At 41.0% G+C, this 26,798-nt stretch overlaps 1 protein-coding gene and 1 long non-coding RNA gene across 5 annotated transcripts in view; one reads left to right on the forward strand and one right to left on the reverse strand.

The window, feature by feature from the left end:
• Positions 1–6,189, forward strand: part of LOC116083710 — a 35,938-nt gene extending 29,749 nt beyond the window's left edge. The window contains exon 3 of the long non-coding RNA XR_004115884.1: positions 5,970–6,189. This is a non-coding gene — a long non-coding RNA (uncharacterized LOC116083710). The remainder of the gene's footprint in view (positions 1–5,969) is intronic.
• Msh3 (mutS homolog 3) overlaps positions 1–26,798 on the reverse strand; it is a 151,191-nt gene that overhangs the window by 75,274 nt on the left and 49,119 nt on the right. For all 4 annotated transcript variants that reach the window (XM_031360461.1, XM_031360462.1, XM_031360463.1 and 1 more), the window contains 4 exons: positions 23,921–24,035; positions 15,917–16,001; positions 14,777–14,886; positions 786–918 (listed from right to left, as the gene is read on the reverse strand). In XM_031360461.1, coding sequence (XP_031216321.1) covers positions 786–918; positions 14,777–14,886; positions 15,917–16,001; positions 23,921–24,035 — 443 coding nt within the window. The remainder of the gene's footprint in view (positions 1–785; positions 919–14,776; positions 14,887–15,916; positions 16,002–23,920; positions 24,036–26,798) is intronic.

Here is a 26,798-nt window from a genome sequence, read left to right on the forward strand (position 1 = left end):
CACACAACACAGAGGGAGGGATGCCCCACACACAACACAGAGGGAGGGATGCCCCACACACAACACAGGGGGTGGGATACCCCACACACAACACAGAGGGTGGGATGCCCCACACACAACACAGAGGATGGGATGCCCCACACACAACACAGAGGATGGGATGCCCAACACACAACACAGAGGGTGAGTTGTCCTACATACAACACAGAGGGGGATGCCTCACACAACTCAGCAACAGGTGTCAACACTGCTCACTGATAACTCTCAACATGGATGGTCTCAATTCTGCCAATAAAATGACATAGACTAACAGAAAGGACTCAAACACAGGATCCATCCTGCTGCTGCATCTAAGAAACACACGTTAGCATCAAGTGATGGACACCATCTTAGGGTAAAGGATGGAAAAGGATTTTCACTTTGTTTAGGTCAAAGATGATTTTAAAAAATAAAAAATTAAGGCTTCTCTTTTTCAAAGTTGCAGATCAAAGTAAGTTTCTCGTTTTGACAATGGTCTGCACTTGGTTGATATAACACAACATCTTGCATTTTAATAGAAGTACTTCTGTAAATGTAGCTGTAGTCTCAAAAAGTGAGAAAACTTTTTGTGACTGTAAGTACTGGAATGCAAACAACTTAAATTGTACAACTAAAATTTCTGCAGCTACAAGTATTTTCTCGTGCTACTTATAAACACTAGTGAGAACCACGTGGTTTTCTATCAGGACCTTGAGTTGTTATCTAAGAGACACTGAGTCTCAGGAGGCTTGATTTTCACAACTTACCTTCTTGTGATAAATGCTACATAGTCCTCTCTCGACATCTGGTAATTTACGAAGAAGGTTTTCTATCTGCTCAAACACACTGGATTCTGAATGGAGAATATCAGATATTGCATCAAGTCGGGCATTTATATCTCTGTGAGAACAGAATAACAGCAATGTGCAGATATTAGGAATTCAGATTACAGACACTGCCAACTTTAATGCCTAGGACTATGCCACAGTCACCTACAGAGGCCTAGGAAGATGTTTTCATTGTACTCTTTCCTGCCTCCTCCTACCATTTGGCTCAAAGCACAGGCACCATACAAGGGAAGTCACTAGCAAAGTAGGATGGAGAGCAGCTCATGAGGCAAATACACAGAGCATATTCTCTGTCTCTGAGGGGGTCCCTGCAGGTGTCAGACAGAGAACCAAACCCTGCAAAGAGGTAAGAATGAAAACCCGGTGTAGATCGACTTTGCCAATCTGGATCAGACTTTAGGGAGTCTAATGCCAGACTGGTCATTGCTAGCACATTTAAAAGCCAGTACAATTTGGGAAAAGATTTCCAGGCAACAAGCAGTCTGATCAGTTCAATTCCAGGTACACAATTATAGAGCTGAAGGTGTGATTATATATGAACTCCTTCACAAAAGACATGTGATCATGAGGGTGGGCTCTATAGCTAAAAAGGCCTAGAATCTAGTGTGGTATCTGACTAATAGCATAGAGGTCGGCAGGCCATGAAGTAATGTGACATCTCCCCTAAGGATGGGTAACGGCCTAGGGAGGGACACATCTGGGATAATCATTCTGAGGAATTTGTATGAGGTCTGCCTCTATAGCAAAGAGTTGATGAGATCTGTCTCCCCAGATACCTAAAAGGTTAGCAGGTTGTTAACAAAATCGACTTTAAGCTTTCTGGATAGAATGCAAATATTTGGTTTCATCTCCTCCACTGGGGAGATACCTCTGTGTCCTCTTAACATTCCTGGTCCTCTTGGTGCTTCTCTGAGTGCAAGGACCTCTGTGCCCCCAGCAAGTCTCCTCTGAGATTTGGCATGTCCTTGTACTCAAGTTCTACACAGTGAAGTGAGGACAGGAATGGTGGATATCACCTCTATGTCCTGGCTGACGAAGAACTTCCTGCGCAACCTTTCACACTAGTCTTTCTGCCTTTGCTCAAATTACTGCTATAAGCCACATGATGACTCCATCTGCCTGGGCTCATGACTATAGGAGAATTTCCTTTACTACCAAATGAAGTTCTCATGTAGTTAAACCATTGAGGCTTAGGATGTGTTTGCTATGATAACTTGGCTACCATGGCTCATAGACCCTAGAGCAGTAAGATGATGAGGTTATGGTGGAAGCACTGTTGAATGGGGCATGTGTTGGTGGAAATAGAGTCTAATCAAAGACAGAGGAGTAGCAATAAAAAGTGTGAAGACTGTGATGTCAGAAGACACAGGAAACCAGGGTTGCAGGACCTTATTATCAATGGTGACATACCGAGTGATGAAGTCACTTGGGAAGATGTGTGAAGGCCTTGTCAACATAAAATGGAGACTTGACTGGCTAAATGTATCTTCAGTGAACTGTGGCTCACCAACTCCTTATCGACCAAAGGCCTATACTGGCTATATATAAAGACCATGGTGATACTGAAGACAGTGGCGAGTACACATGTCTGGTGAACACAGGCCCTCAGTACAATATAAATGAATAAACCAGTGGAGAAAAGAATGAAATGTTTTAGTGGAAACAGGCATCAGAAATTAAATAAACAAGGTGGGGGACTAGAAACAGTTGTTGATTGTGCAGAAGATCTGGGTTCTCTTCCCAGCACCCATGTGCTTGGCTCACAACCAGTCCTAACTTCTGTCCCATCAAGGCCAGCAGAGTGTTAGTCAACATGAGGCCAGAAGCAAGTCCAGTTCACTACAACTCAATAGCCAGTGTTGGGTCAAACTTGAGAGTCTGACACCAAGCAGTTTATTTTAGGTTTATTTAAGAACAGCACAATTTGGGGGAAAAGAAATCCTGGTGATAACTCTTGTGTACAATGAAGTTTAAGGAGCGACTACATCAAAATTCTTTCTAAAGTGCACATGTCCTCTTTCATGAAGATGGTTTTTACAGACTGACTACATGTGACATCTTAAGTATCTGGGGAGGGATCTAGTGAGGTCTATCATACAGATAGATAGTGCAATGGCCACCAGGCTACAAACCATCTCTGTTCCTGTTTGTAAAGCACACGTGACATCTCCCATAAAGGTGGGCTCTTTATATTGACTGAGAGCCAGATGAGGCCCTGACATAGAGACAGCACAGAGGCTATTAACCACATACACTCCCAGCCTTCTGGGTGGAAAACAGGTTATACATGTCTTCCTTTAAAGAGACAGCCCTGTGTGTTTAACATTCCTGATTTCCCTAGCACTTATCTGTATGCACAGGACCCCTGTGCCCATACAGTCCTAGGGGATCTGATCCTTTCTCTTGATCTTCACAGGCACCAGGCACACATGTGACACACACACACACATTAAATCTAATGGTAATACTAAGTAAACAGGTTGGTCTACACTGCTCTCCCATGCAGTGATGCATCACAATCCTGCCTGGAGAAGGCTGTGCGTTACAGCTGGTGAAGAGCTGTTACTTTCATTATCCTTGATTCCACCCTGTAAAGCCATGCCTTTCTGAGGTGCAGTGACACTACACAACTTCAGAATCACAGTATATCACAGGATGTTCAATAAACAGTTATTTATTTCAATTCAACTTGCTTCCCAAGGCTACATATGAAATAAAGCAAAATGAGCTGAAAAAAAAAAAGAAAGAAATCTGTTTTCCATAGCACTGTTGTGATAAAATAAATCAATGTTTTACTCTAACATTTGCCCAAAATATTATAAAATAAATATGAAGCTCTACTTCAATAACTTGTCCCTGCAAAAATGAAAGATGACACCAATTGGATCAGATAAGGTTGAAGCTACAGATGGTTGAGGACAGACTTTTTAAAAGATGCCATCTGTGAATATATATGACACCCACAGAGATAGCTTCTATCTCAAAATTAAAGGTTTTTTTCAATATATAAAGATAATAGCAAATGACTCGAATAAAAACCTAAGTCAGCTTTATGAGTTCTATCAGGAAAAAATTAATAGGCATAGGGCCATAAATTCCTTAAGAGATTAGAAATATTACACTGTGCTGGTTTCAACCTGAAAACCACAAAGCAAGCAGCTTTTGGTCTAGCCTGGTGTCATCACAGGCCAAAGTATGATGCTTACTGTGAATCATTTTGGTACTAACACAGACATTTGCAGCTCAGAGCTTAAGAGTTTGAGGTCAGAGGAAAGTGACCCAAGTCTTATCTGTGTTCCACCATTTATTACTTAGCCTCACCTTGGTTTTTCCAAGTACAAAATGTGAATAACAATGGGCCTAAACTTTAGTGTTATTACAAGAACTCACAAATAAAAGCTGGGACTGCAACACAATAATCAGTCACTAAATACTAATGGATGCTATCATCAGTTCTGATTATTAGGTAACACAGAATAACATGTGAGTCAGGCAGTAGTGGTGGCTTACACCTTTAACCCCAGCACTCAGGAGGCAGAGGCAGGTGATCTCTGAGCTTGAGGCCAGTCTGGTCTACAAAGTAAGTTCTAGGACAGCCAGGGCTACACAGAGGAAACCCTGTCTTGAAAAACCAAGCTGGGATGTGTGTGGGTAGGGAGTAGGGTATAGCATATGAAAGGAATGGAAATAAACAGACCTTAAGGAATACTGACAAAGATGGGCATTTCTGGTAAAGTAAGTGAACAAGAAGAGCCACATAGAGGAATCTTCAGCACTAAAAGCAGGTAGCAGTAATGTGAAGTGTTGAACTGAGATGAGTGAGGAATCGCATTGAGAAAATATGTTACTACTAATCTATGTGGGCAGGGAGGCAGTAAAGCAGTGTGTGGTATTGCTTAGCACAAATCTGTCAACACTGGATAGCAATAATTCCATTTTTATCTTCTGTATACAGATTAAAATGCCAATGACAAAAGATGACTTCAACGATTTAAAAATAAAACAATTCACGTAATTTGGAAAATTTTTTTTTTTAAATTGAAGTAGTTAAAAGGCCTTCTAAGAAATTAAAAATAAAGCAGTAGGAGAGCCATGAGAATCATCCTATTAGCTCAGTCAATAAGAGGTTGGGTAAACCTGACAAACAACAGGAAGCAACACTGTCAAAAGGATGAGGAATAGGAAAGAGGTCTGAGCTTTCCTCACTGTCATTGTGATACAATACTCTGACAAAGCCATACAGGGGGAAAAACTTATTTGGCACACAATTCCAGGTGACAGCCCAGCACTGTGGGGAAATCAGGTGGCAGGAACTTGAAGCAACTAGTCACATCTGCCATCAAGCACCAAGAGAGAATATGCTTCTGCCCAGCTCTTTTTCTCCAACCTTTTAACATTCAAACCCAAACCTAGGGAATGGTTCACCCACAGTGGCTGGGTCCTCCTACTCACTAAGATAATGCCCCACAGACAATCCTTCACTGAGATCGCCTTTTCCCAGGTGATTACAGATTAACTATGTCAAGTTGACAACTCAAACTAGCCACAACAGATATTATCCCAAGATGTCCCACATTGGTTGTTCAATATTATACAGCCTAAACCAAGAAAAAGAAGGTACCGGAATCATTTCATTGCAGATGCCAAAGAGCAATAGACATGGGGTCCCGTAAATGACTGATTACTCACTATCAACCATGGGCCAAAGAACAACTTGTTGGTGCCACTCAACTCCTTCACACTTGGAAATGAGCTGGTTGATAACGTTAGTATCACTCAAAATAGTTTAGCCAATACAACTAGTCCTACTGACACAGCTGGAACTTACTGGTTACTTCTTATGAGGATGTCCCTGCAATTTAAACATGCAAGCACTTGAGGAAAACATAAGGTGCACACAGACTCCTGCCTAGGGTGCTTGTTTTATTGTCATTGCTTGTTTTTCATAAAAAGGTTTGCTTTAAGGGTGGACAATCAAAACTAGCCAACCAAACTTAGATACTAATATACTGGTCATATGGTATGGCTAAAACACATATTTAAATAGCCTTCTTGGCGAAAGTAAAAAATCTGAGTGATTAAGAGTATTTGTTTCTTTTTCAGGACCTGGGTTTGATTTCCAGCACCCTCCACGGCTCACAACCGTGTGTAACTTCAATTGAAAGTGGTCTGATGTTCTCCTCCTGGGCATCAGGTACTTACTGTTTTACACACACACACACACACACACACACACTATTCATATACAAAGTAAAATAAATGAATCTTTTTAAAAAGTAGCCTTCTACTAGACACAGAGTCCTTTTTCTAAGATTGAAGCATTGTACTGACCAATCTAGCTCTGCCTTCCAAATGCCACATTTATTTACTTAATAAACAATTATAGAGTACTCAGGAAGTACCAATACAAAAGCTGGGAGGTGTTTTGGGAAACTGTTAAGTATATACTTTGCAAACCTTGTCGATAAGGAACTTACATTGTATTAGCAAAAACAAAAACCAAGAACCCATTTTAAAAATTAACAATGATATGATAAAGTGGAATGATAAATGTGTTACGATCCAGGTCCAATGAAATGCTCAGAGGTCATCTCGTTTTAGGAGTCCATTTTGAAAAAGAAATAAAACTATGACCATTGTTTTTAACCTCTCCCCCCAGACCCCAATCTTCTCCCTCTCCGTCTCATTTGTGGTGGTTGTTTATATAAATAGACTTCCTTTCAGGGGTCAGAGGGGACTTCCTGGGGGTACACACCACTGTTCTAGATGAAGAACTATAATGGACTAGGGGAAATGTCCCGGGAAGGTGGGAAGCCTGACAGGAGGCCAGAGCAGCACTGTGGCCTAGAAGCAACAGGAGCCACACAGCAGCTGGGACACTAAACTGCAAACGAAGGCTGGTGATCTGGATCAGTCAGAAAGCTGCTTCACAAAGCCAGGCAAGCAACAGTGAGGGGCTGAACATGAGGAGGCTGCTACGAGACTGGGGAGGAGCAGACAGTTTCAATAAATAGCAGTAGTTATTATCGTAAAACAGTAGTTATCTCACATAGATGAGTTTTTGTTTTAAAAGTCACAAACCAGGAAGTCCTCCTCCAGCATTCTGAGGATGAGCAGCCTGGGAAGTCCCACTAGTAAAAGCATAAGCATGGAGAAAGATCCATCCAGAGGGCCAGGAAGCAGAAATCACCCGCTCCTTCTCCTCAGTCTCCCTTCATCCTTTGCTACTGCAGTGAATGCTGCCTTGTACTCTGGGACATCACAGTTGGCCTGTATCTCACAAGGGCATTGAGCCTGGATACCAAGGAAAGGATCCCACATTCCTGGCCCTGTGCAGCCAGAGAGGCTGGTTAATCCTCACACATTGGGGAGCAGACATGAGCTAAGATCCCCCTGGGTTCACTTTTGAAGAGTAATTCAAAAGAGCAGTGAAGAACAATTGTCTGTTCACCTTTAAAGGTCAGAGAGCACCAGTGTGAGGACAGTAACAATTAATCACAGCTCCCAGGATGCAACTGACATGTTCCCTTCCGGTATATGAGAATAGCTAATCGCACTGGGCTCAGTGGGACCCACGAATGTGCTGTTGGCATGGAAGGTGGGAAACCACAGAGAATTAATAAAGCCTCCTGGTAATGTTAATTGTAAGTAGTTCTAGAGAGTTAAAAGTAACACTTTTGTTAATATAAATTTAATATTAAGTAAAAGGAAATATGTAATATTCTATTACCTTGTCATTTAAATCAGGGTAATAAACTAGAAACGCAGCCATTAATACTCCAGACACACGGGATCCTAAAATAAGAGCTATTTAGTTATTCAACAGAATTAACTATCATGAAAATGTACTCTCTGCTTTATGAAAATCACAGGGAAATGTAGCCAAGGAGCTAATCCTAATGGTTTCCATTCCCTTAATTTTAATCATTTATTTATGCAATCTGAGTACACCATGAAGTCAGCATGTGTGATCCTCATACCATTTCCTACAAACTGACTTGAACTGCACAAGCACTCTTCACTTTCTCTGCGTACCGAGGCATTCCATGTATAAGGACAGGAGTTGTACTTGACTCAAAAGCCCCCTTCCCTGCACTTCCCGCTCCTTGCTAGTAGACTGTATGGCTCCAAGGAGGACTAGATTCCTTGAGAGCAGGAACAACACAATGCCACTAATAAAGCAGTACAAGTTCAAAATAACCATCTATCCTGCTGAAGGAAAGTGGGAAGGGTGCTGATTTCCACCCCCAGGCCCTCGATATGTCACAGGGAATAAAGGATGAAGAGTCACATTTGTTTGTTCCTTTGGTAAAATAAAGCGTCTTTAGGACACAGAACATAGGAATAGCTGGAGTTACACAATGGGACCTGGGTGAGTGGGAGTAGTGACAGGAGGCAAACATTTCACTGGGTGACATTCTGGTTTTAAACTTCAACTGTGAGACCACCCGAAGGTTTAAGTTACTGTTTGAATTGTTAAGATACTTGCACTATGAAGTGGAGACAGCAGTAGGGGCAGAAGGCATTGCTGGGCTGTCTCAGTGTACTGCTGGGTGCTCAGGACATACTTATCCCTCTTCCTCCCTCACAAGCAAGCAGACAAGGCTCTGGCCAGTAAGGTGTGAACACCTGAAAGGTGTGGCACTGTCCAGGGTGACCTAGGAACTCATAAGGCATCTCCAGAACATCAGTGAGGTCACAGGTCTATCCCATTCCATTCAGAAAGACTAGATTGGTTTGTAAACTATGGAAAGCCCTTGGGTTTTTTATGTAATGAATATATAAATACATTACTTTCACTGTTAGAACCACTGAATTTGAGAGGTCCTTTTGTTAGCAGCTGGCTTGAATAATCAACATATTGTTTTTAGTGATAAAAGATGACTTAACTTGTATGTAAACAATAAGAACATGACACTGAGCTCCCTAAATTCTTAGGACTTCCCTAGCATAGCTCATTAAATAAAAACAGCATTTTGCTCACCTGTACAGGCAGCATGCACGGGGTAGTGATGCTGCCATTCTGAAAAGAAATGACACAAGATCACCATCTATTCCTCAGTAAGGTTCTCCTGATATGCCTATTACCAATGCAACACAAAGAAAATGCAGGAAGCAGAAAACCCAGACTGGACCTAGACAGATCCCACGTGGGAGGGTCTGAACATCCAGCCTCTTTGCCATCCCTGGAGCCTGCAAATGGGCCATTTACGACTATTACTATATCTGTTCAACCAAGGAGTTTGACAGAGTTCCCTCTACGCAGATGGCTTTGGCTTTGAATCATGCTTTCACCTGAGAGTTGATGGTGGCAAAGATACAGCAGTAGCACCATTTTTAAATTTTTGTAATTTTTTTTGTTTTCTGTTTGCAAAATAAAAAACACATGGAAAGTTTTCATTTTTCCTTTCATGAAGAACACAAATGACCAAAAACCACTAGCATGGAGTATAAACCAGTACAGCCATTCTAGAAATGAGTCTAGAGGTTTCTTAAAAAATTAGAACAAAAACTCCCATATGGCCCAGTTGTAGTACAGTCTATCACATCACACAGACACCAGGACAGCCATATGCACTGCTGCTATTCACAACAGTACGGAAATACACGTAGCCATGATCATACAAGGAAATGTGGTTCATGCATACAAGAGTTTGATTTACCAAAAAAGGAAATTTGTAGGGAAATGGATGAAACTGGAAAAAAGAAAAGTAGTGAGGAAGGCAACCCAGGCTCGGGACAAACACAACATGTTCTTTCTCATATCAGATGCTGGCTTTACTTCTGTTTGCTTAATGTGGAGAACAGAGTACCTGTGGAAACCAGGAAACTGGAACAGTGTCGCTTTAAGAAAGGGAGAATAAAAAAATATAAATTAAAACAAAGGAGAAGGGGAGAGAAACTAGAGAGGTGGAAAGTTTCAGCAGGTTTTGTAGGGCTGCAGAAACAAGGGGAACATGGAGAACGGTTAGCCCAAATGAAAGAGTATTAAAAGGTAGTATAGAAAAAAAAAAAAACCCATCTCATAATCCAAATCGAAAAGCTCAAAAGATAGACTAAAGGGAGTTAATGTGCTCCTAGAAGCAGTGGGTTAAAAAATTAAGTCCCCAGTCCTAGTTGTGATCTATTTCAATTGGAGCTAGTTAGAGAGGAAGTCAGGGGCCCCCAAAACAATTATGGCCTCTTGTCAGTACTCTTAATTACAGACCAGAATGAGAAAACAAGAAAACAAACCACCTATTGCTGAGGGCACTGCATGTGTTAGTTACAAGACAGAGCGAAATCAAGCTGGAGCTCAGGGGGAAACTAACTCCCTGTTAGGTGGCAGTCCAAGTCCTGGAAGGCACCATGAACATTGCTAAGGGTAAGGGTAGAGGGCATGGATTGTCTGTCCTACCAAGCTGTGAAGCTTATGAACCACAAAACCAAAGTGTCGTGCAAGAAGCATCTACCTGTGCAATAGGGACATGCCTGCTGCTCTCAGTTGATTAGATTGAGTCCACAAGATCCATGCCTGGTACTCTAAGTCCAGTTAATAATGTCTTAGAGTTTCTACTGCTGTGATACAACACAGCGACCAAAAGCAACCTGGGGAGGACTTGTCCTTCATGAAGGGAGTCCAGAGCAGGTTCTTAAGGTAGGAACCAGAGGCCAGTACTCATGTCGAAACCATGGAAGAGTGCTGCTTATTGGATTGCTCCCCATAGTTTGCCTACTTTTTTTTACAGCTCCCAAGACCATCACCCTAGGGGACATATCACTCACAGTGAACTAGGCTCTCCTACATGAATCACCTGCCGCACAAACTTGTACACGGGCCAATTTGATGAGGCTATTTTCTTAATTGAGTTCCTCGACCAAAATAATTCTGCCTTGTGTCGAGCTGACATAAAACTAGCCAGCACATAACATGCCTGGGGAGGATGCAGCACACTTTCCACAATACACTGCTACTGACACATGAGCACATGTGAACCACAGAGTGGCCTATGTCCCCATTCCCACTTCTATCTTCCTGGAAGTAACCAGTGCCCTAATGCCAATAAACACCCTTTCGGTTTATGTTTCATACTTTCACACTCTTATCTGAGCCTCTGAATCTAACAAGATATTACTATTATTATAAGACTTAAGTGATATCATTTCATCTTTTTCAATTCACCCATGTGGATATATATGTAGGTTAGGTCATCCATTTTAACTGCTGATACTAGAACAATGTACGACTAAATGATTTACTTTTGGCTTCTGAGTTTTTACTACAGTAACTAGTACAGCTAGCTCAGCTAGCTGTCTTCTGACCATGGCATTCATACTAGGAAGCATACTAATCCACTGTAAATAGTATTTCATGTGGTCTTTGGAATTTTTATTTTACAGGGGAAGAAATGAGTCATAGACAAGGTAACAACATATCCAAAGAGAGAAAACTAAATAAGGAAATCAGGACTTCAGCTTTAAGTCTCATTAACTGTGCTTTTAAGCATTCATCTACATGCTTGACTAGATGGCCTTGGATAAGTAGCCAGGCTCCATTTTCCATATCTATTAAAAGAAGGATCAACTTACTCTGAAGATAGTTGGAAATTAACAGATAATCTGGACCAAGCATGCAAAGTGAGAGACAGCTTCCCACTCCACCATTTCCTTTCTCTTCTCTTGATCCTTCTGAGAATCTCAAGGAGCTGTTCCAAGAGCAGTCTCCCTGACAGTGTGGACCACAGCTCCTTAGTCTACTCTACCTCCTCACTTTGCTTCCTTGAAATCTTATACTAGGACCTCTGTTTCTAGCCAAATATCTTCCTTTACTATAAAAAATTATGTATAAATGTTTCTCTTTCACCTTAAAAATCCATCCAACATTTTGGTAAATATCTCACCTAAACTGCTACAGCAAGGACATTTTTCAAAGAAAAAATGAGTAGATGATTTTTCAGAGAATTGCACTAGAGATATAAAAGTACAAGAATGTATACAATTCAAAAAATTCTGTGGTTCCTCAAATCTCACTTCAGATATTAAATCTGTGTGTGTGTAAAATATTTAAATGATGGGTACTTCTAATCTACTTATGCCAAATGAAGGAAATATTTGAAATATAGAGCCTATTTGTTATTGGTTGAATTGTATGCCCTCTCCAAAAGGGAGGGGAGAGAGACAGGGAGGAAAGAGAGAGAAGGAGGACAAGAGAGAGGGAGGGAGAAAAAGAGAGAGGAAAGGAGAAAGACATTGATCTTGAAATCTTAGCTCTCGGAGTTTTACATGCACACAGGGTTAATGTGGCTGTAAAGAGTTGAAATGAGGTCATCTTACTGCAAAGATACCAGGAGAAGAGATGCACACCAGCAGAACACCATTAGACCATGAAGGCAGTGTGACCTAGGAAATGCAGCCAGAAGCCAAGGGAAGCAAAAGGTGCCAGCAAACTGTCAGAAGCTAGGAAAGAAGCATGGAACTAATTTTCTCACAGGCCTCAGAGAATCAGCTCACCCTACTGAAACCTGGAGCTTTGGCTTCTAGCATAAAAATCATGATATAACACACTGTCATGATTAAAACCATCAAGTCCATGGTACTCTGCCAGAGAAGCCCTGTCAAATTTATAAACCATCTACAACACCTGTGGCAGTTTGAATAGGAATGGTCCCCATGGACTCCTGTGTTTGAATGCTTGGCACTTAGGGAATGGCACTATTAGGAGGTGTGGCCTTGCTGGATGAGGTGTGGCCTTGTTGGAGAGGTGTGGCACTATAGGACTGAGCTTTGAGGTCTCAGAAGCTCAAGTCTGACCAGTGTGTTACTTTCAGTTCTGTTGCCTGTGGATCAAGATGTAGAACTCTCAGCTCCTTCTCCAGCACCATGTCTGTCACCATGTTTCCTGCTATGACAATAATGGACTAAACCTCTGAAACTGTAAGCCAGTCCCACTTAAATAGTTTCCTTTTTAAGAGTTGTCATGGTCATGGTGTCTCTTCAACACAATAAAATCCTAAAACACCACCAATTGTGGAGTTCAGAGCCTATAAGTTTGACTTTCAAATAGGTCCCAACTATCACTGAAAAAGAAAGAACCCACATGCATTCAGAGGTCGTAGAGTAAGAGCTTTCACATGCGTTTAAAAGCACACAGAGCTCTATTTTACCAGTCTGACTTTTCTACATAGTTTTGAGAGTGGTAACTTCTCCCATGATGCCAACAGAGATTTGACAAGAATGCAAAATGCTGCCATGCTGTATTAAGGACAATATTTTCATTCTTGGCTAAACAAATATTCTAATAAAAGGGAAAAGAGTTTCTTCAGGCAAATTTTGTAAAGCTAAAACAAATGACAATATAAAGGGAAACTGCCTTTCCTAAGGTTTCTATAAAATCAATTTTCCTAGAAAGGCAAGTTCCCCTCGCAGAGCATGGCTTTACTTTCACGCCTTACTCTGTATCCTAAGATTTTTAAGTGGTATCATCTAGTCATAACAAAGATTCTACATGCTATCAAAAGCTAAGAAAAGGAATATAATTTATATATTAGTACATATTATGCAATATACTATCTATTTGAATGAGAAAAACCTCACTAAAACTGTAATGTTTTAAGCTGAGACCTAAAGTATAGTCAGTTAACTATGTAGAAATTGAAGGAAAAGGAAGGACATTCCAGCTAAACAAACCACCACGTACCAAGACTACAAGATGAAGAACAGCTTCTCCATACCCAAGCACTACAGGCAGGCACATGATGATGGACAGACAAGAGCAGGCAGATGAAACAGCCATGAAGGCCAAAACTTCTGATTTTATTGAAGCGTAATAGAAACCTAATTGTCTCAGGGATAAGGGTGTAGCTCAATGGAAGAAAAGTACAGAAATTACTAACATTTCATAAGTCCCTGGGTTTGTTCCCCAACAGTGAAAAAAAATCACTATTTCATTGAAGAACTTCTTCATCTCTAATCTGTTTTATATAGGTCTGATATGTCATCAGCATATGGGTTACACAAGAAGCCATGACCACAGATAAGTTCCTGAGTCAGAGAGGAGAACCCTGAGGTATTTCAACGTGAGAGGTACAGACAGAAGAGGTACTCACAAAGGAACTACTCATTAATTTATTCCATTTTTAAATCTTTTAGATTTATTTATTTTATGTATATGGGTATTTAACCTGCATGTATGTACATATACCTGCATGCCTGGTACACATGACTACAAGTCTGGTACATATGGGGTCCAGAAGAAGTTGTGGGTAGTTGTAAGCCACCATGTGGGTGCTGGGAATTGAACTTGTGTCCTCTACAAGAGCAACAAGTGCTTTCAATCTCTGAGTCCTTGTTTAATGCTTTAATCTTTCTAGCCCTTGTTTAATGTTTTAACACAGTCTGCTTCTAAATCTTAAAGAGTACTTTTTGGCAGTACTGAGGCAAGTGGCCAAATCATTAAGCAGAACAATCCAAAGATGAAGTCTTAAATGGGAATGCGACATAAATTATTTAACTTTTACAAAGTATTGGAATCCACACCTTACAACATGCTCCATCTATAAGAAGCTAGAGAACCACACTGAAGGATCTTCTTGCTTAAACTCAGCAGACCTGATAAGACTATGAGGGGAAGGAACCTTTTATAGGAAACAATGTGACAGTATCAGTAAACATAAATCCCATCTCAGAAACTGAAGTGAGCCCAACAATGCCCACAGCCTTCCATCAGGCTTGATCTTGACTGGTGTGGAGGATGGGCTGGCTCTGTGAGCCAGCAGACAGTCCACTGTCAGTTATACAATACAATTTGCTCCACTGAAGACCATGATCTTATTAGCCATGGCAACATTGGTTTTTAAAGAAGCTAATATACTTTTAATTTTACAATTTTATATCCCCAGTTTAAACACACACACACAAAGAATTCCTTTTACCTTAATTTAAGCAATGGCTGGGTAACCCATTTCTTTAACTTCCTTCTCCCAAATGAGGTTTTAGTGTGGTCTAAAACCCAAAGCAAACTTCCTTTGGTCTTCATATTAGTCTGAAAAAAATCAGATAATAAATTTTACCCCTGAGACAATTATGTATCACAGTGTAGGACAGTACTGCATTTCCGATGCTGTTTAGATATCCTAGCTAGTATACCTATCCTAACTTTTTCCAGTGTAGTGATGAACTGAGGGCTTTTCATGTCAGGAAACTGTTCCACCCCTGAGCTTCTCAAGCCTGATTTAAACATTGCACATGCCCAATAACATGTTTCTCCTAAGAGCTGCTCATTTACTCTGTGAAGAAAGAAAATATATACCCATGCACACAAGATAAAATGTTGATATATTCAATGTATACAAAAGAGACTTCATAGTTTTGGTTAACTGTGAATAAACTATCATGAAGCCTCTGCTGAAAGAGAGGCCCCTGATAGCCTTCAGAGGTAGGCAGAGGACATTAGTCCTCTGCTTCTGTCTCTATCAGAACTCACACCCTGATCTGGAAGAGGTGGTGGCACACAGATTAATTTCAATGATTTTTGCCTTAGGAACTGGATTTGAGAACTGATCCTAGTAGGTCTGCCTGAGATGGAACAAGAACAGTATAGCAAAAACACTTACCAACCAGATAAAGACAATCACTTCTCATTAAGTTTGAAAGAACACATGTTCTAGGAAATATTTGATATGGAAACAACAGGATGCTATGCCCGTAAGTTATTTAAAAAAAAATAGCTGCCAGGCAGTAGTGGCACAGGCCTTTAATCCCAGCACTCAGGAGAAGAGGCATTTGGATCTCTATATATTTGAGGCCAACCTGGTCTACAGAGCAAGTTCCAGGACTGCCAGGGTTACAAAGAGAAATCCTGTCTCAAACAACCAAAACCAACCAACCATCTAAACAAACAAACAAACCCATAGCCGTATAGTCTGTCCACCCCAAAGGGTGCCACAATCATTGTTGTGACATGGTGACAGACCAGCAGTACTCCTGAGGGCAGCCTGCTGTCTCTCTCCAGTTTCCCTTTTATTTGCTTACTGCACGTCATTTGAATCAGCTAGCCCTTGTGTCAGCCTGACCTGATTCTGAAGGATTTCTAGATTCCTTAGCGTTGTTCCATTAATTCTCATGAATTCCATTCCACTTGACAGCTGTTTAAAATTCCTGAAAAAGATGAAATTTAATAAACCCACAGGTGAGCACATCTATTTTAAAAACTGAGAGACTAGAAACAACCCAACAGTACTATGACAGAAATTAGGATTTTGACAGGAAATCAGCTAGAACCAGGAAGGAAGTGGTGGATGCGGTCGTCTGCTGCCTGTGACACAGGAGGGAAAGGAAGCCGGACAAGGTTCCAAGCTTGTTCACATCTCCCATGAACACAACCAGACAGACTTTTATCACTGGCAAAGGACATGGTGCTATTCAAGCAAAACTGTGCAACTAGCTACAAAAATCTGTCAGCACACTTAAGGCCTCCTGTATCTTTTAGCATGAGCTCATCTTGGTAAAAATATAAGAATCTTTTACCCAACAGTCCAATGTGTGCAACAAATGTTACTTACTCTATAATTAACAATACACATTAACATGGCCAAGCTTTAGTGAGTGTAGAACAGAAAGTGACAAACATGATTTCGTTAAACACAGTTGGAATTCATACACTCCTGTGTCCCTGCAACTCCCAGAAAAATTTACTAATTTGAAATTATCCTTGACAATTGATTTGAAAACACATGTACAATTCTAAAAAAGTATTAATCAACACATTGCTAATTTCCCTGATCAGCTAATCCAGCAGCATTAGATAGAATTGCGGAGTTGCCTGCTTGCTTTGTTTTTTGTACCAATCTCTGTATTTAGCTCAACATGGACTAAAATTTGTGATCCTCCTGCCTCTGCCACCCAAGAATTGTGATTACAAACACAGGCCACCAAGTCCTGCTACTGACAGTTTACTTTTAAGGGAGAAAAGTAATGTGGGGTCATTAAACTACGCAGAAGGGAAGGTAGTCGCATTCACACCAGATCCCAGTGGCAATTCCGGGTCATTAAACAACACAAAAGGAATGTATTTGCATTCCTACCACATCCTAGCAGCACTTCCTTCCAGTGGGAATATCTACATAAAACTCCAGTTTCCCAAGCCATCTATGGAAACAAGCCCTCACCCAGAAATACAGAGAATGTACAATCAGAGCTCAAGGCAGTGGGGCTCTTGAAGAGACATCTTTGCTTCTAGAAGACTCCCCAACCAAGGCCAAGAGCCCTGGAAAAGAAAAATAGCTTACCACATACAAGGAACATTTGACCTACGACAGATTTATTCTGCATTTCGCGGGGTGAAAACTCATTAATGATCATGGGATGATAACCCTAAAAGCTGACAGCACATGTGTGTGGCCTTTCTGCCCTCCTCAGAGCTGTTAATTTTCTTGAGATACAGTAGTCTGGGTTGCAACTGCATCATCCTTAATGGATCTAAGCTCCTCCGAGGCAAGGATTCAGAGCTCAAGCACCACACTCACCTTCTCACCTAGTGTGTAGCAAACCACCGATGCTTAATGAATGGTCACCACCTTCCTAAGGGGAAGTGGCTTGAGGTTTGAGTCAGAAGGTCCTAAAAGTGCCTATGAAGCACCAAACACAGTTATGAAGTACAAAAACCTAAATTACAGGAAAAGTCCATTATGTAGTATCTGACTGTATAGCTAACAGGCGTTCAGATAGATTCAGTCAAAGATCGAAATCAGAGGAGCTGGCGACCTAGATTCTGAGTTGGTAGCTAACCAGCTACTTGTTTGTTTGGAAATGGAGCCTCATGATTCCTGTTCCTGACAGATTTAACTGATTACATCCTTGAAATTACCAGTTAACATATGCCTGAATCAAACACAGATCCAAAATGTTATTAGCCACTACTTTAGTCTTATGCTGTGCTATAACAGAATAGATCAGGCTTGGCAACCTATAAACAAGAGAAATTTATTACTCACAGTTCTGAGGCCTGGAAGCTAACGATCAAAAACACAACAAATCTAGAGTCTGCAAGAGCCTGTTCCTCATAGATAGTGCCATTAGTGGGTCCACGAGCCTTTTACAGAAGCACTAAATGGCCTCATCACCTCCTGAGAGTCTTGCCTCTTGTCAATAGCACCACAATGATGAGGAAGAAACTGACAACTTGAATCTGAGGTTATGCAGTTGGCATGAGAAAGACTATGAAGGAAGTCTCACTCAACACAAAGTGCAGGAAATCATTTTGTACTGGGGAAAATTTTCACTTTCTCTAGAGTGAAAATGTGTCTATGACTCAGAAATATTCCTTAGATGCCCAAACCCTCACAAGAGCAGTATAATAACCCCATGAATCCAAAGTCTACAACCAGAGAGATGATGTTTGAGGTTAGTAGTATAAAAGCAGCCTCTGGTCCACCAGCTGGTCTGCCACTAATAGTGAAATGCTCCTCCTACTGCCTGGCATACAAGGGAACCGCTTAAGTAAAGTGTTGTCAGAAAATAAAAACAGTAAAGAACTAGAAACTTATAGAGCTTTCTGAGTGCCTACCTGCCAAGAACTATCTATGAAGAATTTATTCTGGACCAACACCTTTAACGTGGAGTCAGAAAGGAGCTCTAGAGCTGCTATCTGCATATAACTCCTGAAGTTTTCAATACCAACAATATGAAAAAAAGAAACCAGTAGGTGAGCTGTCAGATTGGCTGTGTTAGTTCACAATCCCAAACCTTCACTGAGGAGGTCCTGTACCCTTCAGGCACAGAGCCCAAGCCTTTGGATATGTTAAATAAAAATGCAATTTTGTTTGGTTGGTTGGCCATAGGCTTTTTGTCACTGTTTTTCTTTATATCCTAACTGGACAAGAAATCTAAATTTCAAATTGGATGCAGTAAAAAGATGTTTCTTCAAGCTGAAACCTCTACTGATTGAAATAAGATATCAACCAGTGGGCAATCCTCAACTGGACTGATGCCTAAAGCACGAAAATTCTAAGCAGCATTGAGGACTCACTGTGCTCTGGGAATTTCCCGAATTTGGGGGTGGTAAAAACTTTGGAGTGAAGCTTGGACTCTTCCTTCCAAATACAAAAGAAATTTCTTTCTTGCCACTGCCTGTTTCCACGGGGAATTCTCTACATTTCGAATAGAAGATTCTATCTGCTACCATCCCTGGGTACTCAACTGTATACAGTATTTGATCACTAGTCTAAAATATTCAAGGAATTCTGAATTATTTATAGTCATGGGAGATGCCAAAGTTTGTGTGCTTTGTTATGAACCTCATAAGCAATGCCTGGCCAGAACTCATGCAGTGTGAGTCAGGACAGAAATCTTATGAGTCATGTGGGGAAAGACTTCATTAAAATTTCAGCAACAAAAATATACAGGGTATTCACTGTTCTCAAGCTTTGTAAAAGGAGAAAATAACCTTGGCAAGCTTGTGAGGAGGTGTGAGGGGCTTTATTACTTCTACTCTACTTTCTGGAACAACAAAAGAGGCTCATCTTCTTTTAGAGTAGTAGACACTTATCTGACCTGAGTGGTGGACAGTGGCAGAGAACCTATTCAAATATTACTTTACATTAGAAATGAAAATCAAAACACTCTACCATGTGGCTTGTGAATGAGCAGAAGATCTCTGTAGGTTTTAGAGTGAATCCATTCATTGTTTATCTAACTTTGGGACAGTAAATAATTTATGAATCCTATGTTGCACAGTAGAATAACACCTCAGTTTCACTGTACTTTCACTTCTACTTGACTCATAATTACATAGACAACTTACTCTGACATTCTCTTGAGACCACTAATAAACATGCTAAAAAGTAGAATCGAGGCATACACCCAGCTCCAGAGACCCCTACCAGGGTCAACAGGGAAGTCCATAGAATGGGGAAAAACCATTCCCAGCTATAATCACAGATAGGATGTTCCAAGAACTCCAATACAAAATTATCAAGAAAACAAACAACCCAACCAAAAAGGATAGGTCTTATATCTAAACAATGCTCTCAAAAGAAGAAGGGGAAGGCAAGAAATATCTTTTAGCCCCTCAGTGGCAGCTCACACCTTTCATCCTAGCACACAGGAGGCAGGGGCAGGAGGATCTCTGAGTTCCAGCTCAGCCTGGATTACAGATAGAGTGCTTAACAATCAGGACAATACAAATTAAAACTACTTTGAGATTTCAACACACCCCAGTCAAAAGGCTAAGGTTACAAAAACAAATGCCAACAAGTGTTGTCAAGGAGGTGCGAAATCCCATCTGCTCTGCAGGTGGGCGTACACACTGCTTACAGCCACTGTGGAGATCCAAGTGCACTCTGACACCTACAGCAGTGAGTTTGTAGATCACTAGGGAGCTGATCCTAAACCTGGGATGCCTTTACACCTTATTTGGGCACTCTTTAATTCTTTTCATCAATATCTACAGTTTTCAGAATATAGATTTTACTTGTGATAGTCATTCATATTCTACTTGAAGTTCTAAGCAAATAAATCTTAACAAGAGCTACCAAAAATTGAAACACATTTTCCACAGTAAAACAGCCAACTCCTTCAGAATTTCATAGTTTAGTACTTCACTTAATTCTGTCACAACTGTGTTGGACAGCTTTACATTATTGTGAGTAAACACCCATTTATGAGAGGGAAAGGTTGAGATTGGCTCACAGTTTCAGAGGCATCAGCACATAGTCACACAGGTCCATGGCATTCGGCTCTGCACCCAGATGGTACAGCATGACCAGGAAGCAATGACAGAGACAGGACGGAGCCAGGAGCCCAGGATCCTCTTCTGGGCACATCCTTGATCATCTGCCTCTACTGAGCCTTTGGGGACATTCAGCATTCAAACTATAGCTAGTATCACAGACTCTGTACACTACTATGCTGTCTTGGTCTAGAACAAATCTACTTAAACTCCTAAAACAATTCTGTAACTTTAAAAATTGTATTATTTAATAAAACCCCATTCCATCTATGCTTATAAACAATTACTAATATAGTTTATTTTCTCTGTACCATCTAAAACTGTTGAAAGGGTATGCTGACTTTTCAGTGCATGCAGATCAAGGACTCTATGATACACACAGCAACATCTATGAAAGCCTTTGCTAAACAATGCAAATTTAAATTTAAATTTTCTCTGAAAGCACATCTTGTAAAGAGAAAGTTCCCAAATTCAGCAACCTAAGATTGTAAAGAAACGCAACTGGATTTTATGCCTAGGAGAAATTCTGTTCTTCCTTGGGCAACTCTCTCTTTCCAAAGCCTAAGATACATAGAATTGCACTTCAGGCTTACCTTCAGGGGGGAGCAGCAACATGCCTCCTGTGGAGAACCTCACCTGCTGCTCTTAGTTAGGCAAGACAGTACGAATTTGGTCACCATCTTTATGTATGAATCTTGGTTTCTAATGGCATTTAAGTCTCCTTTGAAATAAGCACTGTCTCTCCTCTTTAATACTGTCTTTACTGGCTGCCTATAGAGTGCTATTAGGGTATACACAAGGGAAGGCCCATCACTCTGAAGATCTTTAGATCTTTTGTGTGTGTGTCTTTGAGTCTGTGGAATCACTGCAAAGGCAAACAATTTAATATATACCAAGTCACTACAAGAGCTAGCTCCCTGACCATCCTACAAAGACACCTCCAGGTATGTACAGGAAAATGTCATACCACCACCACAAATACACAGAGAAAAAGCTCAATGTTACTCAATTTAATCAAAAGATTCACAGAATTCAAAATGAAGCTTTTCAAAGTTTAACACTCAAAGAATGTTATTGTTTTGTGACCTGGAGTTGTTCTTACTTCTAACTAAATGAGAGGGCATGATCCTTCATCTACTCCTAAACACAGCATAGCCTGCTTTAAAACATTTGTCTGCCTCACTCCCAGGATCCCTGCCGTACAAAAGTCAGATGGTAGGCATCCTGTCACGGATTCAAGGGTCAGCCACACAAGCAGATCTCTCTCTTTCCATTCTTTTTCTTTTTCTTTCTTTCTTTCTTTCTTTTTTCTTTTTTTTTTTTTTTTGAAAACAGGGTTTCTCTATATAGTTCTGGCTGTCCTGGAACTCAGAGATCTACCTGCCTCTGCCTCCCAAGTGCTGGGATGAAAGGCGTGCATCACCATAATCCAACTATGAATCTTTTTTAATAAGTCTGTCTTTGGACCTTAAAGTAGAACCCAGTGAGATATATCCTACACTTCAAAAATTTCTAAAAATAAATCCTCTCAGACACATTAAAATATGTAATGGTTAATCGTAATTGTCAACCTGACTGGACTGAGAAATACTTAGGCACCTGTGTGGGAATCTGCAAGAGTACTTCCAGAGGCTAACTACAGCAAGCTCTGGCCTAGTGAGCCGGATATGTTAATCCCTGCGTGTGTTCATAATGGGATGCATTAGGTGTACAGGGAGAAGGTGGGCTGCTGGAAGTCTTATGTCACTCACTCAGGCCCCTTCTCCACTCCTCCTGTGCCTCCCAGTGCCATGACATGAACTGCTCCACCACACGCTCCCCACCGTAACAGACCGACAACTCTACTACTGTGAGCCAAGGTAATCTTTCTTCCTGTGAGCTGTTCTTTCAGGTATGTTAGACATCATGATGAAGTCACTACTGCATGTGTATAGAATAATCTAATAGACTGATTTAAAGCTCTATCAACTACAACCCCACCATATTACTTTCTCAGCCGTGCCTTGTTTTCCTCCCTTGTCCATGAGAGAAGGGGGTATCACTGTTCGGAAACTGCTTGTCATTCCTGTGCATTTCTCACTACTTTCCCCAAAGATGTTCTGTCCTGTTCTGGTCTGTTCTATAGAAGTTTTTAACTTCACATAAAAACCTGTAGTTCCTTTTCCTGGCAATCCTTTGGCTTGAAACATTGTCAATAAAGATTTTAATGCTGACCACACAGGTCATTTTCATGGTTATACATTACCCTATAAATGTGACACAATACTTTACTGTTGGTAGGTATTTAAGTGCCTTAAATAAGACAAAACTGTTTCCAGAGAACTGATGGCCTATTTTATTAAAACACAGTAAAATACAAGATTCCCAAGAAACCTGCTTTTCTCCCACTCTTCCCAAAACCTTAAATAACACAAACTTCAGATAACGGCATTTTACTGAACTAGCTCCTACCTACTCACTGTTTCAGCAGAATGGGAGGGGCTTGTTCATGCAGGATCTATAACAGGATGACTCTTGACAGAGCCACCAACAAGCTGGTGAAGGAGGCATACAGAAAGGCAAGAGAATTACCCACTGCCTTCGCTTGCACCCTGGTTATTAAGATGGTATTTTCCTATAATATCAATTATTAGGTTTGACATTATCACCAACTTTGTGGTCTGTGAAATCACAGAAACCAAGAAGAAGAAAATTTGCAATTTTTTAATTTACTTGTTTTTTCTCCTTTTCATGTGTATGCATGTATGCTCTGCAAGTGTGTGACTTGTTTACATGTATGTGGGCCCATGTGTGCATGCAGCTGAGTGAGCACATGTGTGTGGAGACCCAAAGTTGATCTAAGGAAGCCTCCTAGGTCCCTCTTCCACCATTGAGGCCAAATCTCTCAGTCAAACCCAAAGCTCTCTGCAATGGCTGGTCTCACTTGCCAGCAGGTGGGCTGACATGCCCACCCAGCACTGATATCAGTAGTAAAATAATATATCATTTTTCTACAACAAACACAATTTGACAGTTTAGTTAATAGTTATTTTTATTATTCTAGCAACAGTAACAAGCAGTTCATCCTTGTACCCTTGAGTAATAAGCCTCTGAGTATAAATAATCCCTGCTGTGGCAGTTTGAATGAAAACAGACCCATAGGTTCATATCTTTGAATGCTTAGCCTCAGGAAACAGAACCATTTGAGGATTAGAAGGTGTGGCCTTGTTGAAGGAAGTATGTCACTGGGGTGGGCTTTGAGGTTTCAAACATTTTAAATTACTAAAATTTTAAATATTATTAAATTTTAAAATGTTTTGTCTATAATTCTCCTCCGGTCTTCTGTTAGTTCTTTTGCAGCATTACTTACTCGGGTTTGGACAGTATCTTTTCCAGGTTAAATTCCTTGAGGTACCTTATTATGGCAGCCAAGGCACAGATCACAGGCTTCTCCAAGTTAATGACACCAGAGAGACTCTGAGAGCCTAAAAACAGAATACAGATCCTCAATGGTATTACTGATAAAAAAAAATACATATTTAAGTAAAATTCATCTATAAAAATAATCATTTCTATCATGTATACCAAGTTTGCATTTGAGAACCAAACTATTACTACAAAAAACTTACAGCATGGGGAAAAAGACATTTCTTGTCTTTTCTCATTTTCATGTGCATGCATCATTTTTTTCATTAGATTGAATCATTTTTGAAAAGTTACATGTTTTTTCAAATCAGAAAAATTTAGCTGGCAGTGGTGGCACACACCTTTAATCCCAGCATTTGGGAGGCAGAGGCAGGCAGATTTCTGAGTTCAAGGCCAGCCTGGTCTACAGAGTGAGTTCCAGGACAGCCAGGGCTACACAGAAAAACCCTGTCTCAAAAAACAAAAAAAACAAAACAAAACAAAACAAAAATTAAAATACTTTCACCATAAATACTTTAAACCATATATCAAAGATCTGTATGCGAGGAGGTGAATTGACATTTACAATAGTAAAAAAAATAAAATTATAATCAACATAAATAAACATCCACAGGAGAAAGATGAAATAAATGTTAGTAAATCCAGATAAGGAAATGCCCACTCTGAAAGGATGACTGACAGATGTGCCAACTGACATGAAGGCTTCCACAGCACATTGCTACAGGCCTGACAGCTGTGTGCAGTCTCCTGCTCCCTGCCCAGGAAGGTGTTCCAACAGCTTTCCCTCCAGCCACCTGCACATTATTAGTATTCTTAATGCAACCAAAGAATTCTTTTTAGTGTGGATATGAGATTATTAGAGGAATTGTCCAACATCCTCCACAGGAGCGATCTTCTATCTCTTCCACTGACAAGCTCGTCCCTTGTGTTCTTCCTTGGTCACCCTGTGCAGACTCCTGCTACCCCTTTACCTAAGGCACTACTGTGCCCTGTAAGCTTCCACTCACTGTGCCTCTGTGGGGAATACCACTGCTCCCAACTCCTTCTCTGTGCATACCTGTCACATGCCATCTTCTCAGCTTCCATTGCCAGCCCTCTTCTCTGCCTTACTCTCTGCTTAGTGTTTCTCACCACTAGCACACTAACTGTAAATGCCACCCAGACACAGACAGGTTCACTCATAAGACAATCCTTACGGATGATGCCAAACTGCCAATGATCACCCCTTGATGGCCAAGTGACAAGGGCAGAAACATCTTCATTTATCTTTATATACAACTGTGCTGTTTGACCTTTTTTACAAACATTAAAAAGGATTACAAAATGCCCTCTGTCCATCAGTAATGCTTCATCACTTAACTAAAACTGTTCATAAATCTAGGGTAATCATTCTCAACCTGTGGGTCTCTACACCTCAGGGGGTTTAGCAACCCTTTCAGGGATTGCCTACAATCATCAGAAAACACAGATATTCCAATTCTGATTCATAACAAAATGACAGTTATGAGTAGCAATGAATACAATTTTATGGTTGGGTCACCACTCCATGAGGAACTGTACTAAAGGGTCACAGCATCAGGAAGACTGAGAGCCACTGAGCAAGGGTAAGAACTGCAGAACCACCCCTCCAACTGGGAATTCATTTTTACCTCCTGGTCTGTTTCCCTGGAAACTGTAAGAATGGAGACAGCACTCTCCCCAGTAAGGACTCCTTGAAGTCAGCAAGTTCCAGCTGGCTTAGAAAGACAAACACTCAGATCCACTGTGCTCACCTTCCCCGCGTGCCCAGACCCTTACAACCTGGCAAGGTCCTTCAGAGACTGCATCAAAGGAGTCCTCAAGGACATGGAACCCCTAAACCAGGGTAACTCACACCCACAGATGAGACTCTGTCACCTGGGGAAAGAAAACTTAAGCCCCACTGATGGCACGAACTTCCCTAAAGGCTGCTGTGAGCATGGCTCACACAGAGGGCACACGTTCAGTAGGCAGGCGACTTTCCATCCCATAATCTTTCAGTTAATTTGTGGCCCAGAAAGGATGTGTTTAGCTGAGTTGAAGATGAACTCTTGATGCTAGGCCATGCTTTCAGAAGAGGGATATAGTCTCTGACATTCATTAAATGGGATTTAAAGGCATATGAAACGAGACAGTGATGCCTAGGTGACAGAAATGACAGGACAGTAAGTAAAGCTTGAGCAGGATCTGGAGAAAGGGTAAATGCTCTACAGCGTGTGGCACAGAGAGGACGAGATTATCCTGAGCAGGATCTGGAGAAAGGGTAAGTGCTCTGCAGCATGTGGCACAGAGAGGACGAGATTATCCTGAGAGGCCAACCCTACAACTGATGCTGACAGAACCTAGACTTACAGAAACAAAAGCACACACACTTCATGCCCTACTATGTGACAGTCTACATGAATTTTTAAAAAGTAAAGTTTACCACACATATTGAATCTCCTCACTAATGTGCTGGCATTATAATTCACGCAACCAACCTTCTAAAATGCTAGACCCTGGCAGAATTTATCAAACATTCTATTAAGCAATGACATGAGCCTTCTTTAAAGATGAAGATGAAGGGGTGGTCACCTGCACCTTCACTGAAAAGCATTTGTCTAGCCAGCAGACGACAGAGAGGAGGGGGCTTTACAGCAGCCGACAGAACAGTCAGAGAGAGGAGGCGGTTGTACAGCAAGAGACAGAACAGTCAGACAGAGGAGGGGGCTGTACAGCAGGAGACAGAACAGTCAGAGAGAGGAGGCGGTTGTACAGCAAGAGGCAGAACAGTCAGAGAGAGGGGAAGGCTGTACAGCAGGAGA

The sequence above is a fragment of the Mastomys coucha genome, unplaced genomic scaffold (assembly GCF_008632895.1).
Source record: "Mastomys coucha isolate ucsf_1 unplaced genomic scaffold, UCSF_Mcou_1 pScaffold8, whole genome shotgun sequence".
Taxonomy (NCBI): Eukaryota; Metazoa; Chordata; class Mammalia; order Rodentia; family Muridae; genus Mastomys; species Mastomys coucha.